The sequence below is a fragment of the Cataglyphis hispanica genome, chromosome 2 (genome assembly GCF_021464435.1).
Source record: "Cataglyphis hispanica isolate Lineage 1 chromosome 2, ULB_Chis1_1.0, whole genome shotgun sequence".
Lineage (NCBI taxonomy): Eukaryota > Metazoa > Arthropoda > Insecta > Hymenoptera > Formicidae > Cataglyphis > Cataglyphis hispanica.
Window position 1 is genome coordinate 7036667 of NC_065955.1, and position 17608 is coordinate 7054274.

General features: G+C 37.2%; 1 protein-coding gene across 7 annotated transcripts in view; it reads left to right on the forward strand.

The window, feature by feature from the left end:
• The first annotated feature begins 6267 nt into the window (after window positions 1-6267).
• The window catches only part of LOC126858772 (protein scalloped), a 157007-nt gene continuing 145666 nt past the window's right edge, over window positions 6268-17608 (forward strand). For 2 of the 7 annotated variants that reach the window (XM_050609324.1, XM_050609329.1), the window contains exon 1: window positions 6268-6476. Coding sequence is in view for 2 of the 7 variants with exons in the window: in XM_050609327.1 (XP_050465284.1) it covers window positions 8645-8669 (25 nt within the window). In the remaining 5 variants the exon portion in view is untranslated. Of the gene's footprint in view, window positions 6477-6616; window positions 8670-17608 lie in introns of those variants that run through there. The other 5 variants (XM_050609325.1, XM_050609327.1, XM_050609332.1 and 2 more) reach the window with 4 other exon arrangements.

Genomic DNA, 17608 nt, shown 5'->3' on the forward strand with positions numbered 1-17608 from the left:
CCCGGTATGCCAGGTGAGGTACGCGTTCACCTTCCTACCTCCCCGCCCTTCTCCTTCAGTAGCTTCCTACCGCTTCTCGCCCCTTTCGCACTCGCCCTGCTCCGTCGCATCTCCCCCGCGTTTTCTCTCTTCTCTCCGTCGTTGCTTTGTCCTCGTTTATACAGGATCGGATACAATAAGCGCGCCGTACGCATCCCTGAGCGTTCAAACTTGTTCAAGTCTGTTCAATCCCTATGTGAAATCTCAATCGAAGAAGCGTAGAGTGAAATCTTAGAAACACTCACTGCGACTCCATTTATGTATCCATTTCTTTTATTTTAAGTATAGGCTCAATTTTTTAAAATAAAGATTTGATTAGGCATTTATATTATTATATACTTTTTGCAATTTTTGAATTCTGAATTTTGAATATCTTTGAAATTGATTTTCAAATTTTTATGATTTTTTTCGGCAAAACTTTTTTTAAATCTATCTAGATTTCTGCGGAAAATTATATAAAAATTGAAAAAAATCTTACAAAAAATGATCTACATAGATGATAGATGTTATAAAAAAATTCGTAAAATTTAAAGAAACAAAAAAAATGTGCAATAGATCTATTGCACTTTATATTGTGATTCTTATTTGCATTAATTTTTGTTTTCATCAAAAATTAAAATATATATATAAATTTAATTTTGCACGCCGCATTACATATAGTAATAAAAATTACGAATTAAATTTATGAAAGAAGGATAAGGAAAGAGAATAAGAATATTCTATCGGTGTACATGAAAAGTTTTTAAATAAAGAAACAAATAATTTTTAATGTCGCTTACCGCAAGGCAATTCCGTCTAAAAGAGAAAATCCTTATATTGCGAGAGCAGCGTCTCTGCTTTTAAGTGCAGCAGGAATTTCCGAATGCGCGTGATATTTTAATACTTTATACCTGACGGTCCTTGCGAGTAAATCTCTGCCATGATAAGACCTGCCAGGAATCTCACCCCCGCGGAATATCTGCCGTTTATAAGAAATGTTTTCGAAGTTTATGAGGACGACGCGTAGCCCTGGTATGGGGTAGATCTAAAGCGTTTTCTCTCTCTCTCTCTCTTTTATTTTCTTTTTTATTTTCCCCTTTTTAAATAAAAGCAACGCCGATAAAGGAAAGACGCTATGTCGCAAAACTGACAATAAAATTACGTTGTCGCTAAAATATCGTCGAAAAATGCGAGGAGAATCTTTCCAAAAATTTACAACAATAAGACAATATCATGATTTTACACATTAATGTAACTGAATTCAAGTGTTATTCCTAATTGAGAACGCGTTATTAATTCTAGATTTGGCAAGTTCAAAAAGCGTGTAGTAAATCTCAGTTGCGTGCGATGTTGAAACTTTCTGTAACTTTGCGAAACATCATACATGCTGATGATTTTGGATTTGCGGATGATATTCCGGTTACAATTAGTGAGTTGCACCGGCTAATGCGATGTCCATCTGAGTATTGTTATGATGTCACGAACTTAGACGCGAACTAGGATTAGCTGTCTTGCATATCAGATACAACTTCGAGTTCTTCTTCACACACACATACACACACATACATAATACTTGCACAATGAATGCATCTTGTGCAAGATGATATCATGTCGACGGCCATTGCAAATTATATTTTTAGATAACAAAGTTATATATTGTGGCTTTTCTTCATAATCTACATGAATTAAGAGAAAATTATATTAATTTTTCTATAAGTGTGGACGTCTAATTTCTAAAATCTATAGTTTAAATATATAAGATCATTTAGCAATAATTATCATTTTGAATATAAGAAAAAGATTTCTTTATTTTACATCTATTTATACCTTTTGAGAATTTTGAGAAATGTGTGAGTAAAGATAAAACGGAACAAAAAGAAAGTGGACGATAATTATTAAAAGTCGAGTCCCGACTTTAAAAAGTCATGAAAATGTATAGCTTTGCGAAATAACTTTCTGACAATCCTCTTTTAATTCGTCTATTTTTCACAAACGTATATTTGACTCGTGCAACTCGTGATTTCGACTCGACGACGCTGCAGATTTCTTGCAGGAGTCAGGTGCGGAGCGTCGTCGCGATGCGTTGTGTGTCGATGAACCTACACCCATCTTCCAAGTAAAGTCAGCAAATGCGGCTGAATGCAAAGTGCATCGTTGCATAACGCGCAAATTGCGCGGGCAACTTCTTTCACGACACGTGGAGATAAGAAAAGGAAAAGAGAGAGAGAGAGAGAGAGAGAGAGAGAGAAAGAGAGAGATAGAAAGAAATTAAAGAAAACAAAAAGAAAAAAATATATATGTACGTATATTTTTATGTATCACCACGCAGTTAACAATCATTCGATCAGTGTAACAGTTGATTGCTGCATGACAGGATTTATTATTATTTTCTCCTTTCGTATTGCTGTCAATATTGTTTCCACGCTTTTGAATTAATTATCTTCAATATTGTCACGCAAATCAGCGTTCCACGGAGCAATTTTACGACTATCGACGTTAAATAGGATTACGGCATAGCAACCATGTTTTATGCCCGGGTCAAAATAGCTCGAATGAGGTAAGGTATAAAGAGAGAGATAATTATCAATTTCCTCACGAACGAAATTCCATATGCCACGCATTAAAATAAGATAAGCTTTGTTCTCGTAAGTTCTCTTTCTCTCTCGATCGCTTTTCCCCTTATTAATGCTCTCTCGCTCTTCTAATTATCGTTAGAAAACACGTTGTCGCCATAGAATGGCTTTGAAAATTAAATGTTTGGTGGAATTTCTATCGTTATCTATTTGTCGCAACACTCTCCAGTTTGTGACAAAGAGAGAACAATGATTCGCACCGCGCAGACACTAGCTAACCAGCCTTTTGTTGTTGAACACGTGTAGTTGCGATTACGTATTTCCGATACCACAAATATAGTGTAGTCAGCAAATGTAGCTTTAGAATCAAGATAGTGATCGAGAAAATCAATCGGCGAGCGACGGAAATATCACGAATATCAAAATGAATTATTTACATATATTTTTATAACTTCTCAAACTGTGACATCAGAAACGAGAATAATCATGCCAACAATTCTTACAAATTATAATTGAAAATTACACGATTTTATTCTCAAGCTCATTATAAACTTGTTGTCAAACTGCTCAATAAAAACATTGAGGCTTAAAGTTTTTGTTTTCCTCATTGTATGAATTATATATATCAGAAGCGAGAAATTGAGCGAATTGTTTTCTTGCGTCATACGTGGCAATAAATTTTTTTTATTTATGTCATCACTTACATTAAATAATATAATTTGTTAAAATATTCTTGTTCTCATTATTCTATATTATAATATAAATGTACTTAATCTGCATACATTTTATATCTTCAGCGAAAATGGGCTTTATGGCTATATGGCTTTATTTGAGTTGATTTACAACTGTTTATTAATTCCATCCTACTTTATAAAAAAAAAAAAAAAGATTCACATAATTTTTCGCTTCTGACATTATAATTCAACAAGGCTGTAATAAAGGATCAAAAACTTCAATATAAATTTAAGGCGGAATTTAATGTCACGTTAGGCTTCGTTTTGCGAATATAAAAGTGCTAGCGTTTTTTATTCTATATTAGAAGGAAACAAAGTATGGTATTGGTAAAAGCCACGTGATATTTCGTAATCGCGGGGATTACATCGCGGAAGAGATCGCGTCTTAAACGAAGCTGCGCGTTTCCGCGAGACCAAAGTTCGCGCAGCAGAAGTCGTTAACATAATTAAGTATTTAAAGAGGCATGTTGTGTGCGAAATCGCGGAGTCTAACCCGTGCTGCCCATTTCTATTCAACCCGCGCGGTAGCGCGTACAACGCGTTGAAAACTCTTGTTTTAGCCCGGCGGTGCATCGCGTCGCGCTTTGCCACGTCGCGCTGCTGCCCCGAACCGTTTGTAAACTTTTGTGCGGCACAATGCAATCGACTGACAAAAGGAGCTCATTGCGCGGCAAACGTTTAAAGGCATTAATTACGGCCGGGCCTTTGTGCCAGTCGCAAAAGTTAACAGCTCCGGGCATTATTTTCATACGCGAACCATGTTTCGGTTTGCGAGAGCGAACTGTTCGACATCGTCGTTATTAATCTGTGGTGTTTTTCATTTTGCGATATTGCACTATTGTATATCATATAGCATTTTTGAAATACCATATATATGTTTGTTTCTTGCATCATAACGAACAAGTGATTTTATAGAGACAAAAACCCTTTTCAAAAAGTAAAATAGAATATTTACGCAAATGTAACATAATATGTAAAAACATAAAAATATATATAATTACATGAAATGAAAATATAATAATATAGAACGAGAGAGAGAGAGAGAGAGAGAGAAAATTTGAATTTTAAAAAATTCATAACTTTTTCCATATATTTTTTTTATACACGTATAAAAATATTTGAATTTGAATTCGAGATACTGTCATCTTTAAAAATCAAACTTTTTTTCTTATATTCTGTCTTTTTGCCTCAAATAAATTAAAAGTTATTTTTAAATTAATTAAAAGTTATTTTTTTTACATAATAAATGTATTTTATATAAACTTATACATGTAATCTTCCTCTCTTTTTTTCGTCGTTAATGAACGAATATATGTATGTAAAATTTTACACGAAAAACACACATACACGTACCTTTATTAAAAAAAAAAAAACTTTTAAAAAGATTCTTTTATATAAATGCTTCAAAATAGATTGCTTCTCCGATAATCTTCAAATGGACGATTTTCTTAAGATTCTTCATGTCAAGATCAATATGATATTACCTCGAAGTAAAATCCTAAAGTCTCAAAAGTTTAACCTGCTTCGGCAAATATGATTGAAAAAATTAAGGCATGACAATGTAGCCAACGAGAGGGGTCCTTCGTTCATTTATAAGCATTAACGGATTGCTTTGTGGACCGATATGTTTACAATGGCAGGTTTGACCCTTTCTACTTCGATTTTTTGGAACAATGCCCTAGTTGATCATTTGTTTTGCTTAAGTAATTCTTAAGAAAAAAAAAGAACAATGCATCGAATTTTTTTTGTTCAGGCACATTTACTGACATCAGGTGATTTATATTTACGGATGAAGAGAGAAAATTTTAATAATTTAAAATATAAAAATTTAGACACTTTTTATGTCTTTACTTTTACAAAAAAAACATTTTTTAAAATTACTCGGTAATTATTCTGTTTTATAATCGTATTTAAATTTTGAATACAAAAAAAGTTAAGCAGTAAACGATCAATAAGAACCGAGCATTTTTTAAAAAATTGCTTCGAGGAAAATGCTCGATTGTGATCGATTGATTTGCTTCAGTTTTTATGTATATCTGATGACAGATATAAATATTGTATTTTTTATGTTTATCAGAAGCCTCTATTCTATTAAATATAAAATACTATTATTGTATACTATTATTGTATACGTAAAATTATTTTCTCTAAGAAAATGAGATGAAAGCTAGAGATGTTTTGAATTGACATTTCTACATCTTAAAATAAATGTAAAATGCGAATTTAAGAAAAGATTGCTATAAAGCTTTCTGGTAATTCTAATTAATTTATCTTTTTTAGCAATATTAAGTTTTTAACATATTCGATATACTTTATCGATATTCAATGTAAGTATATAGCAACAAATTAAAAATGTATAATTGTGAAAAACTAAATAGAGACGGTAGCTTTATGGAATTGGATTATTAAACTGAACGTCAAATATAATGAAAAATATATTCACGAAATAAAAAATCTTTTGCTTTTTCGCGTTATATATCAAATACATATCTTATATAAAACTATGAATCATCATTCAAAATGCATGAAAAAAGTGCATGAAATGATTATTACGCTAGTTTTCTCTTCAAGGAATATTGTAGAATGTTCTAAATTTTCATTTATTACTGTTTTCGTTTGTAAAGCCTAAAACGTAATCCCTGAAATTCAACAAGTGCTCCTCGTTTCCTAAAGGGAGAAAGAGAGAGAGAGAGAGAGAGAGAGAAAGAGCGAACGGACGAGCGAGCAAACTCATCAACATCCTACCTCCATTACGTGCGTGACGCGACTGATTCGTGGCGCGGGGAACGGGGATAGTTAATGGTGGAGCAGCGAGGATTGGGGAGAGCTCTCCGTAAGAGTGGTGGGGATAGCGAGACGCAGCTTCGGGTCGCCTCGGGCCTCCTCGGCCGCTTTCGTGATTCTGGTTTCTCCCGCGACCGCGTAAGCGGTGTCAGCGTGTGCGCAGACCGGCTGCGCAGCAGGCGTGTGCGTTGTCCAGATTCTTTGTGCCATTCCTGGCATACCAAAAACAAGAGTGGTGACCGTTCTCGTATTTACCGTGGTGCACAGTCTTGCGCGCTAATATAACACCGTGTGAATTTCGTTCGCGACAATAAGAGCCGTCCTCGTGCTCGTGCGTGTGCCGCCACGTCATACAGCTCGCCTAGTGGTAAGTACATGATACAAAATAATGCTGAAGCGCCGTTCGCGAAAGTGCGCGGCGTCCACGCCCGTGTTGTCCTGACGGTGGCGTCGTCTCGCAACGGGCCCGCGCAAGGAACGAATCCGACCGCAGCGACGATGGCGATATTATCTGCGGAGAGAGAGAGAGCGAGCGAGGGAGCGAGAGAGAGAGAGAGAGAGAGAGTGAGCGAGTGAGTCACAGATGGACGACGAACGAAAGAGAGCGAGACAGAGGGAGCGCCAGAGAGACGCCGTATGTGCGTGCATATGTATGTGTGTGTAAGGGAAAGAGAGAGAGAGAGAGAGAGAGAGAAAGAGAGTTGTACGTAGAGTTGTGTGGTGCGTGTACTGCGTGAGAGAGTGTCTCAGTGAGCGAACGAGCAAGTGAACGCTTGACGCCGTTATTATCCGTTGTCCGACCGATATTCTCGCACGTTCAACTCGCTTGTCACAATCTCGCGCGGCACTTCCTCTACTCCCCGAGGCGTCCTTATACATTTAACTTTAACCCTCTGTTATTACGAATTTAAATGGAAAAAGATGCGCAGGTGAAGAGAGAAAGTCTCGCATGACTCTCGGAGAGAGAAAGGTGGAGGGAGGGAGCGAGAGAAAAAACAGCGATTACAGAAAAACGATTCACCGGCACGAAGTTGGCCGTGTAGAGGGGCTCTCCTCTTTCTCTTTCTCTCTACCGGTGTGTGCGTTCCGGTAGAGGGCTGTTTACATCGAGTATCCGTGAGTTGAAGCAGTCCGATCCCGAGTTGTGTCGCGCGTTTACGAGTGCGCGTCGTCCTGTCAGCTGTGCGTCAGGGAACGTGTACGGGAAACACACGCTTCTGCTCGGAATCGTGCATCGCGCGCACGAGCGCGGCGACGGCGCAGCGCAGCGCAGCGCAACGCGACCCGATACCCGGCGCGAGACGGCGGCCCAGACGTGGAGGTTAGGGTGACTCTCTCCTCTCGCGGTCGTCGCGGTGGTGTGGGGCTGCGTGCGCGTTTCCTCGTTGTTTCGGCGGTGCGCGCGAGCGGGGCAGCGCCGTGACAGAAACGCGTGCTGCTTCACCGCCTAGTCGTTTGTTCGCCAGCCCGTCCGCACGCTCGTGCTCGTGTCGTCCGTTCGCGCTCTCACCCGTTCGTTCGCTTTCTGGTGAATTCGTATGGTGAATTATTGATCCGCGGCGGCGTGTGCGTGCGGAAAAACCGCCGTTGGCTGGAAGAGAAGAAGATAGGGGGGGGGGAAAGAGACAGCAAGATATATATATATATATAGAGAGAGAGAGAGAGAGAGAGAGAGAGACGGAGGGACTGATAGGTGTTGGAGAGAGAGGGAGGCGATAGCGAGAGACAGAGACGGATAGGGGAGCCGCGGCGGTGGCGCGAGAAAACGCTTGAAGCTTGAGCACATATACGGGGTGAGACGTGCACTCTGGTTGGTGTTGGTTGTACATTGTTTTGAAAAGTGTTGTCGGGCGCGCGCGCGCGCACGTGAATGCACGCGACGCGCAAAGTTGATAATACCGCGGATATACCGGCGTGATTATCTCTCTTTCTAGACGTGATATCGCGAGGGAAGTGTACATCATTCTGGTCTCTCCCGTCATCCGTCCTGTATTTCGCGTAACGTTATACGTAAAGTCGGCTTCGCCACGCAACTCGTGGTGCGGTTACGTTCCTCGCGTTTCCTCGTCTCTTTTTCTCGCTCCGCTTTCTTCCGTCCGTCTGACATTTCTATCGCGCGTAGGAACGGAGAAACGAACGCGGGAAAATCGTGCGTGGGGTAATGTACGCGGTAAGTGTCGCGACGCGCGTATCTGTCGTTGAGAGGAGAATGTTTCGCGGAGTGTGAGAAGAGGATAGGAAAAAGATCCTGGGTTAATCTTCTCTTTGAACGACGACGAGACTAACGTGAATCGCGAAGAACCGTGAAAAACGGTGAAAGGAAAGTCGTCGTCGACGACGAGAGTGTTAGTAGTGTATTGTTGTCGTCGCGAGGTACGACGACGACAACCACGACGACGACGACGACGACGAGGTCAGCATCGTCGCGCGGAGGCAACGTGACATTCTGTATTCGTTTTATTGTACGATCGCTGCTAAGCTCGCTTCGATAAACTCAGGAGGAAGCAACGTCCCACCTTCGCCACCGCGGCTTGGATGGATACTGTGCATTATTTCTGGAGTGAGTTTCTCTTTTTATTGTGCCTGTGTGTGCGTGTGCGTGTGTGCGAGTGTGAGTGTGCATGAGAATCTCCGACCCTTCGTCGCTCACCGTCGACGCATATAAACGCGAAAGTGTTCTCCGTAAAATCGCGCGCTGTGTACACTGCAGCAGTCTTTTTGCTCTCTCTCTCTCTCTCTCTCTCTCTCTCTAATCTGAGAGAGAAAAAGACGGAGACGTATATCAGTATGTAATTTTTCCCCTCGCGTATTCGCCACCGTCAGACACTCGACGGACACATACGCGCGCGCTTCTCGCGCGAACAGCTGCGCACGATCATCATCTCGTACCATTGTTTACGCGTCTTACTATGCGCTTGGCGCGCACCTGACCAAGCGCCTAGCACACAAACGTCAACGCGACGGAGTCATCGTCATCTCTTTAAATCTTTCGGTGTGTTTCGAAAAGTTTCGCTCACGCAGTTTATCTTGTTTTTAAATTTGCTCTTAGCGAAAGCACGAAAGTGACTGAGATTAATCCTGGAACACTAATCGGGATTGAAAATACTAGAGAAAGTTTAGAATTGCTGTTATTTCAGTGTGTAATTTTCTCTCTCTCATTGTTTTTATTTAAAATTATATATATATATATATATATATATATATATATATAATATATAATACATTTTTAAATAATTTTTTTACTTTTAAATACAGTGGGGAGAACGTAGAAAGCAGTAATGCTTATCTAAATTATTAAGTGTCCCAGGATTTACATTACGTTATAATGAAAAATAAAAATATAAAAGCGTGATAAAAAATTTTAATATTTTATCTACATTATGTTTTCTCTAATTGATTAATTTTATAAAGTGAGGCTAATTCTGATAATAATTACGATATTTGAAATATATGATAATAAAATTACAAATTATTAAAATATAATTTATGCAATTTATCTCGATAGTAAGCAAAACATCATCAGTTTACGGCATAAAAATCAGATTATATCTCGGAAGATATACAAGTTTGAAATTAAAACCACGCTTGATATCGCGTTCTTGTCGATCTTATCTGACAGAAAAAGATTGTTTCTCTTAAAGATGGATTATATCTATTTATTATTAAGTCCTCTCCATTTAATCTTGTCGTGACGATAGCAGTGATATTCGTTGAATTGTCGTGTTGCGTCAAATTTTCCGGATCAAACTTTCGTGATATTCACCAGGTGGTACAGATGCATAAATCACCTTTAAATCATTCGCATAATATGAAAATTACGATGACACTTTCGCGCGTGCAACGAAATTCCGGCGCGATCTCTTGCATATTAGATCATGTTATCGTTATTAATAAACATGAAAAGAAAAACATCGGATGATACTCGATACGCGGCACGTTGACGTATTATCGAAAATAATTTTTGCGCCAATACATCGTTACGTAAATTTAATCGGATAACTCGCCGTGTTATCGCATCGAACGCTCAATCAGATGTAAGTACACGCGGGGTTGATTCAATTCAATGAGCTGTCAATATGTATTTATATTCGGTGTATCGCATGTGTATATATTATTTGTCACCACTTTCATTAAAGATATTGATATGCCGATAAAAGGAAAAATATATTGCCACAAAATTAATCGAAGAAATTTAATACACATAGCAGATAAATAATTTATATATAATTATTTAATAATTTTATTGTACAAGAAATATAATCACTTGCAAAATACAATAGATTTTATCACATCTAAATTTCATTTATTTTCTGCATATTTAATGACACCATTAACATATTAATTGACGTGGATATTTTGAAGGCAAAATATGAATATGAAGATTATTTATTTTCCAAATCATGGAGATGCGTTTTTAAACAAATGTTATTTCTATAAAAAAAAAATTGCATTGCATTCACAACGTATTCGCGTCGAATGCGAAACGCATTGACATTGTCTGATTAAAATATCGAATTTTTTCTCAAATCGTAATGAAATTTCTCTTCGATCTCTTTTGGAGCCGTTCGTATTGCGATGTTACTTTCACACGGCACCATAGTTTAATTGGAAACTCGCAATCAAGAGATTCTTGATCCCTTTGATCTTTTGTGAGTTCGTTACGCTCTTATCTTTGTTTAAAAAAAAAATTGCAGCTCGTACCATATTTAATTTCGTTTGTCTAGCCATTCTACGTCGCGAGCCGCGACGTTGAATAATAAATTTTTTTTTTTAGTTATTGTGATACACGCTGTATTATTCATGTATAATTTATAAATATTACATGTCTTTTGTTTACATTTTGGAGATAAACATGACGATGATTGTATATTCATATATCGACATCAAGCAGCCTGTGAGAGGTGATTATTACATCCGCGATAAGAATGTTTTCCGTCAATAACTAGCGATTTCCTCCTTAGAGATAGATCCGATCTCATCGCGAGTCGTTTTGAGACGATGATGCAATCGTTCGAAAATACGCTTCGCGCTTAAAGATCGATAGCACATCGAAGTTTATGAATTTCCCGATTACATCCCGATTATTGCTTGTTAGATGGAGAAAATAGCGTATTGCTAAATCCATTTTAATAAGAAATCGCTTTTAATAAGATGGCTTATTTTCATATATAAATTTTTATCTTGCAATAAAGAGGGTAGTCTTATAATTCGAATGACAGTGCCCGAATAAAGTGAAATATTACATTTATGTTAAAGCGTGGATATTAAAATGTTATCAACGTTTAGTTCTTGTCTAAAGCGTCTTATTCCCGTATCATGTTACGTAACTCGACTTGTACATCAATCAATTCTGAATATCCGATCCTCGAGAATATTGGAGAAATATTGTCGCTATCCACCATGAGAATTGCATCGAGCTACACGATATTTTAATATTCGTCTCGCGCGCGTTTCTCTATTTTCCGCAACGAATACGTCGCCGCGACCAATTGTGCTAACATTTGCAATTCGCTTCCACTTTCTACAAACAGCGTCTCGAGCCGCGCGATTCCCGATCGCGATTACGTTCGTCGCGCGTCGACCAACAAAATTATAAATTTTTTTCATCATGACATAACAAGAATAAAGCTCTCCCGACGAAAGGAGCTGATGTATGAAATTTTTACGCGAACTGCGTGTTTTTAACTTATTTTCTTCTCAGAGTTTACAATGCAATGTTGGAGCCGGAAATTGCGAAGTCGGAAACGATCAAAGAAAAATTTCCCGCAGTTTGTGTTCCTGAAATAACTTTTTTTTTTACCAATGAAACTATTACGTATATAAACCGAGGAGAACCATGTAATATCGCAGCTGTCAAAATCAAAACTTACTCAAAGCAGCGCAAATACATCATATATTTTAAAAGTTTCTTACATCAGGAGATACCAGCTGTATATTGAACGAATATAACGGAGTTTATATGTCGTTTTTTTTCTTTTTTCACTCCGCTCAATTTGTTCGAGTATTAATCGTGCGTGCAGCATCTTTATTTATCTTCTTCATTTTGTCATAATTTAAGTTGGTCGATGCAAGTATCGCCGACTTTTAATTGATAAGGATCGACTCCGAAGTGACATATAGTTCAGTGGAAAGTCACTTCTATAGCCGACCAGCAGGTGCAAGTTGTATCTCTCTTTCTATTGCACTTCTTTCGCTTCTACGGATGCTGGTCGGCTCGTTTCTCTTCCTCGAGCGAGTCCGAAGAAACTGATAGAAGTAATATATCGACGTATGTATTTCGATAAATTCGATATTCAAATCTCCCTGAGAACGGAACTTCCACGAACGATATCGCGCTATACATCGTATCTCTCGATTCTATCTTATCGCGTTGAAGAATGAGAATCGATGACGTCGGAAAACAGCGCGAAACGCGCGATTTTATTGCAACTTGCATCGCTTTCGTAAGTATTTTATTGTGTCTAACTCTTGAAGAAGAGTAATATAAATGACGAAAAAAAGCAAATTATTAAAAAAATATTATTTTAATATCGTTATTTACAAAATTAAAAATAATATGTCAATTTTATTTCTCATGTGGAAAATGTATTTTTACAAATTTCAACCGAGTATTGCAGTGGTATTGTGCTTTTGCAGAGGATTTTTCATCAATGTTTCAATTATTTAAAAATTTCACTTGTGAAAGAAATTGATATTCCATTTTTCTTATATACATGCTTCGATTTTTTTTACGCGAAACATTTTTATAACTGCCATTATCATAATATATATTTTGACAGTCTCGAGTTATATATACAGAGTAATAGCGCGGATGTTGGTTTTTAATGGAAATCTGTGAGTGATTGGAAGAGAGTACAGGAAGACGATATAGATTATTTTGAAGTGCTCGCCCTTTGGCGAAACGATCAACTCTTCAGAGGCAGCTCTCTGCTGTGGAAGCTCTTTGATCCGCGATGTGGCGGCCTTGAATGTAACGCGAATCGTGCATTGTTTAAATGAATGGATTGTTTGTACGCGATTTTTCACTTGGGGCTACAAGCTACAATTTATCTTTTTTCGGTCTCTCGTTACCTCTCGTCACGCTCTCGCAGTGCTATAAGATGCTTTATTATTACCAGAAAGAACTTTTTAAAAATTTTTTAAACAGATTTGTGGATGAGTTCATTTTTTAGAAAAAATTTGATAAGACGTTTCTGTGTATGTTCAACTTAAAAAGTTTTTAATATTAGATATTAACATTACATATCTCCTTTTAATTGCAATTTATCGAAGAATAATTATATCTTTCGGACATACAATCGAAACACATTATTTTATTTTCCAAATAATTAATTTTGTAATTAATAAAATGACGATATTAAAATTGTTATTTTCCATTTCATTTATAATTCTCTTCAAGATCTAGACACAATAAAATACCTTATGAAAAGCAATATAAGTTGCACAATACTGGTCTACACATTAGGCGCGCAAGTTTCTCGCGGATATAAATAGAATGCCTTGTCCCGTTGGTCTACGAAAGGAGCAAATGGATTATCGCGCGCGCACCGACCCTCCGACCACGACTTCTCTTCGCTCTCTTCTTTCTCCTTTTCCGCTTCTTCGTCTCGCCTTGCTCTCTCGGATGTTTTACGCTTTTTTGCTCACGCGCGACTCTTTGGGACCGGCAAACTGCGTGACTTTCTATTTGGCGTAGACGCTGCCAAATCGTCAAGTAACTAAAATTATTACCAAAGCTACGTACTTGCTTTTCACACAGGGTCGATTGCTAGATAATTGAACTGTCTTGCGTGCCGCGTATTTAATTAACGACATTTGTCTCTCTTCTTAATGAGATTAAAACCATCTCACGATTAGTACTTTTTATTCGCGGTTTGTACAAACGGAGTGTTATGTACGACGCGATATACAGTTTGCGATTCCGCGGAGCAATTCTGCTGCGTGGAAAAATTGCACACTGTATTTATGACAACTATGCGCGTTTGATCAACCGTGGATAATATAAAATATTCATCGAGTTTGACGGAAGATTTTCTCCTCACGGATCTCGATACTCTAAATACGAATGCCGTCTTAAAGGACGGTTTTTTTTTCCCTTTAGACTTTTTTCGACCGATGTAGCGTCAGATATCATCTCATACACGATTTACAAGCAGGAATATGACATTTTCAATGTTATAAACACATGAAAATAATTTTTTTTGTTTATTCCTTGATGAAAATGTAAGATATATTTTTCTGCATTTAACTTTGCATCTTACCGTGTTTTTTCGCGGTTATAATAGATGCTATGCGACGTAGTTATATTCATGGCGCTATTTTTCATTCAAACGTCCTTCTACTTGACGTTATATTTCACATTTTTACGATAGACTTATAACGTTTATATAAACATCAGACGCAACAATAACAATGATTTGCATTAATTTGTATTTAGAATGTCGCATCGCAATATTACGCAAATCGTAATAAAAGATTTATGTCGATATCGCGTCATAAACCGTTACCTTTAGATAAGTGTCGAATCTTTCTGCGTACCCCGGCAGATTTTAGCGTGAAAAGTCGCTATTCGTGGATCGATTTGCGAAAGGTCGGACGTCACGTGATTGCTGGACTTTATATATCTAAACCGGTGAAACCAGCCAGCCGGATTTAAAAGCGATTTAAATCCCTGCTCGTAACTTTCGAACGACTAGCAGTCGCGTCACTTCAGCTTTTTCCGCGTGCGCGCCACAGAAACACACATGCACGTTCAAATATGCACGCGCGTGGCAGATTAAGCAACGATTAATATCGTTTATCAGTATCGTCGATTAGACGTAATCGACATGTATTACGCACCTGACTGGTTTCGGCGGTATGTGAGTCATGCGTCGTCCTTCGCTTGTTTTTGCCGCTCGCTATGAATAATGATCATCCTTTGTGTCAACATCTCATGGTATACGCGGAATTGTATAAATATGTTCTCTTTTATTAGCTTTGCGGATCGATTAACAGAACATGTGTGGATGAAGCTAAAAGATTTATAATATTTACATGGAAAAATATCAAAGATAATGGTGACTGTAATATTTGCTTTAATGCTAAAAACATTTATTTATTTAGGTACTTATAAGTAGGAAAATATCTTTGATACATTATTTAATATATACGCAAATAATACGCAGATAATATTAAGAACGTATAATTTAGAATAATATGTGCCAGTATATCGAAACAATAAATAGAAAAGAAACAAATTGAATAATTATTGAAAATGATTTATGCTTAAGTATATTAAACGGCATGTGGACAAATGTATTGAGTAAAAAAAAATTCATTTGCCTATTGACCTAAAAAATATGTTCCGTAAAAAATATGTATACGATGCGTTATGATAAAATAATATATTCTTTCTGAGAGTTTTAATTAAAAGATGAAATTTAATTTACTCAAAAATTTCAGAAGAAGTAATGTATTGTTTCACAATTTAAGAGAAAAATTTAAAAAAATTTTTTTATTATTTAATAATAATTAATAAAATCTTTTATTTTTTTAAATTACTGAATGGATATATATGATGCATATTTTCTGACATTTATGAATAAATTAAATTTTATGTCATTATGACAAATATATGAAATAATAATGTGATTACGGATGGGAAAATTTCACGTGTAACACAATTGCGGGTGCGAAGAAATTTTGTTCGGGAATATAAAAATTAAAGTTGGGGTAAGAGAAGCGAGATTTTCACAGAATGCAAAGAAATGATTAGAATCGATAGTCGCCATCGATACTGTCGAGCGAACGCGAATGCATATCGCGGGGTGCGGTCGGTGACGCGTGCGTTTATCTGCCAGTTTAATGCTAACAAACGCGCGCGATTCGATCGCGTGTCGAGTACACGATACGTGCATTCAAATGAGAGAGTAGTATGTATATACATATACAGACTCGGCTCTCTCTCCCCTGGAAGAGGGGATCGTGCAAGCCAGAAAATCATGGGGTAGCTTTACCACCTGGTCGATCGCTCTCTCTCTCTCTCTCTCTCTCTCTCTCTCTCTCTCTCTCTCTCTCCCTTTCTCTCCTCTACCGTGTAATATGTGTGTGTATATACACATATGAACAGGCACATATACACAATCAGGATTCCCCTCGCAATTGTCTGCGCCCTATGCATACGTCTTTCTCTGTCTCTCCCCGCTCCTCTCTAAAATAATGCCACCGCGGCCTGTCTGCATACCAGCCGAAGTATGATCACGCGATTCGCTCGTATGTATCGGTCACCCGGTATGAACTGTGTGGGTCTTACTCGTAACTATCGGTCTCCTCGAATTTGTACGAATTTTGAACGTAATGCTTAATATCTCTTTTAGTAGCATGCCCTATAACATCAATCGTAGATACAGACTAGATATATAATATGATATGATGTCGATAGGACAATATTTCTGCAATTTATGTCTTTGTACATATTGTGTATGCAGTATAGATTACAGATTATGTAGCACGATACACTGTAATCTAGACATCTTATAAGGCAAAAGGAGGCAAGGATTTGCTCGGCCATTTTGCGTTCTATCCGACGTGTATTGCATTGTTAGTTGCATGTCATCTTTTGTTGATTCAGCAAAAATATTTCTTTCTCTAAATAATATTTTAAATCAAATATAACGTTTTTAGTTGATGTATTTTTTTATTTTTTTTTTTTTACAAAAACTGAATTAAAAGTATCATACATAAATTTATATTTATTTATTTTTTTTTTTTTATTATAGATAATTACATTACAATATGTCTTATGAAATATGTCTATTTTATAAAGTAATTGTAATTTAAATTAAAAAAATCTAAGATATACGCACAGATTTATTGTGATAAAGAAAAAGAATTATTTTATTTGAGTATCTAAAGGAAGACACTCTTTTAATGTGACGTCGTATCCCGCTTTGATAGCTCATGAGTGCAAGTTGATATTGCGAAAATTTAATATACTCGCGCAGAGAAAGAAAAGTCACAACCATATGCGCGGGATTTATTGTCGTTCAATGACGATAGAGGCGAGATATTACGTTACGATAATTGTTTTCGATACGAGTGGCGGATAGACCGACGTCTCGACACGATACTTTTTATTCCGCTCCGCAAGAGCAACAAGTTCTGGATCGACAAACGTCGATTCAGATCAAAGTGCCGATAATAAAGACGCTCGATTTCTCTCGTCAGTCAGGAGCAGTCTCTGCAAGAATCACCTCTAAAGAAGCAAATGTTTTAGTTCTCTTTTACTTAATATAAAATTCAAAAAGTATTTCTCAATAGTCTCTTTCTTCGATTTGAAAAAGAAACATAAAGTAACTTGGAATATTTCAATCGATAATACGATGCAGAAGAGACAGTTGTTGATGAGTAATATTGCAAATGTAGCTCGACTGATGCAGGAAGTAAAACAAATAGCAGCGATAGCAAGTGGACAGCCAGCAATATTAATTAAAGCATCGGTTGAAGCAACGTTTTTAA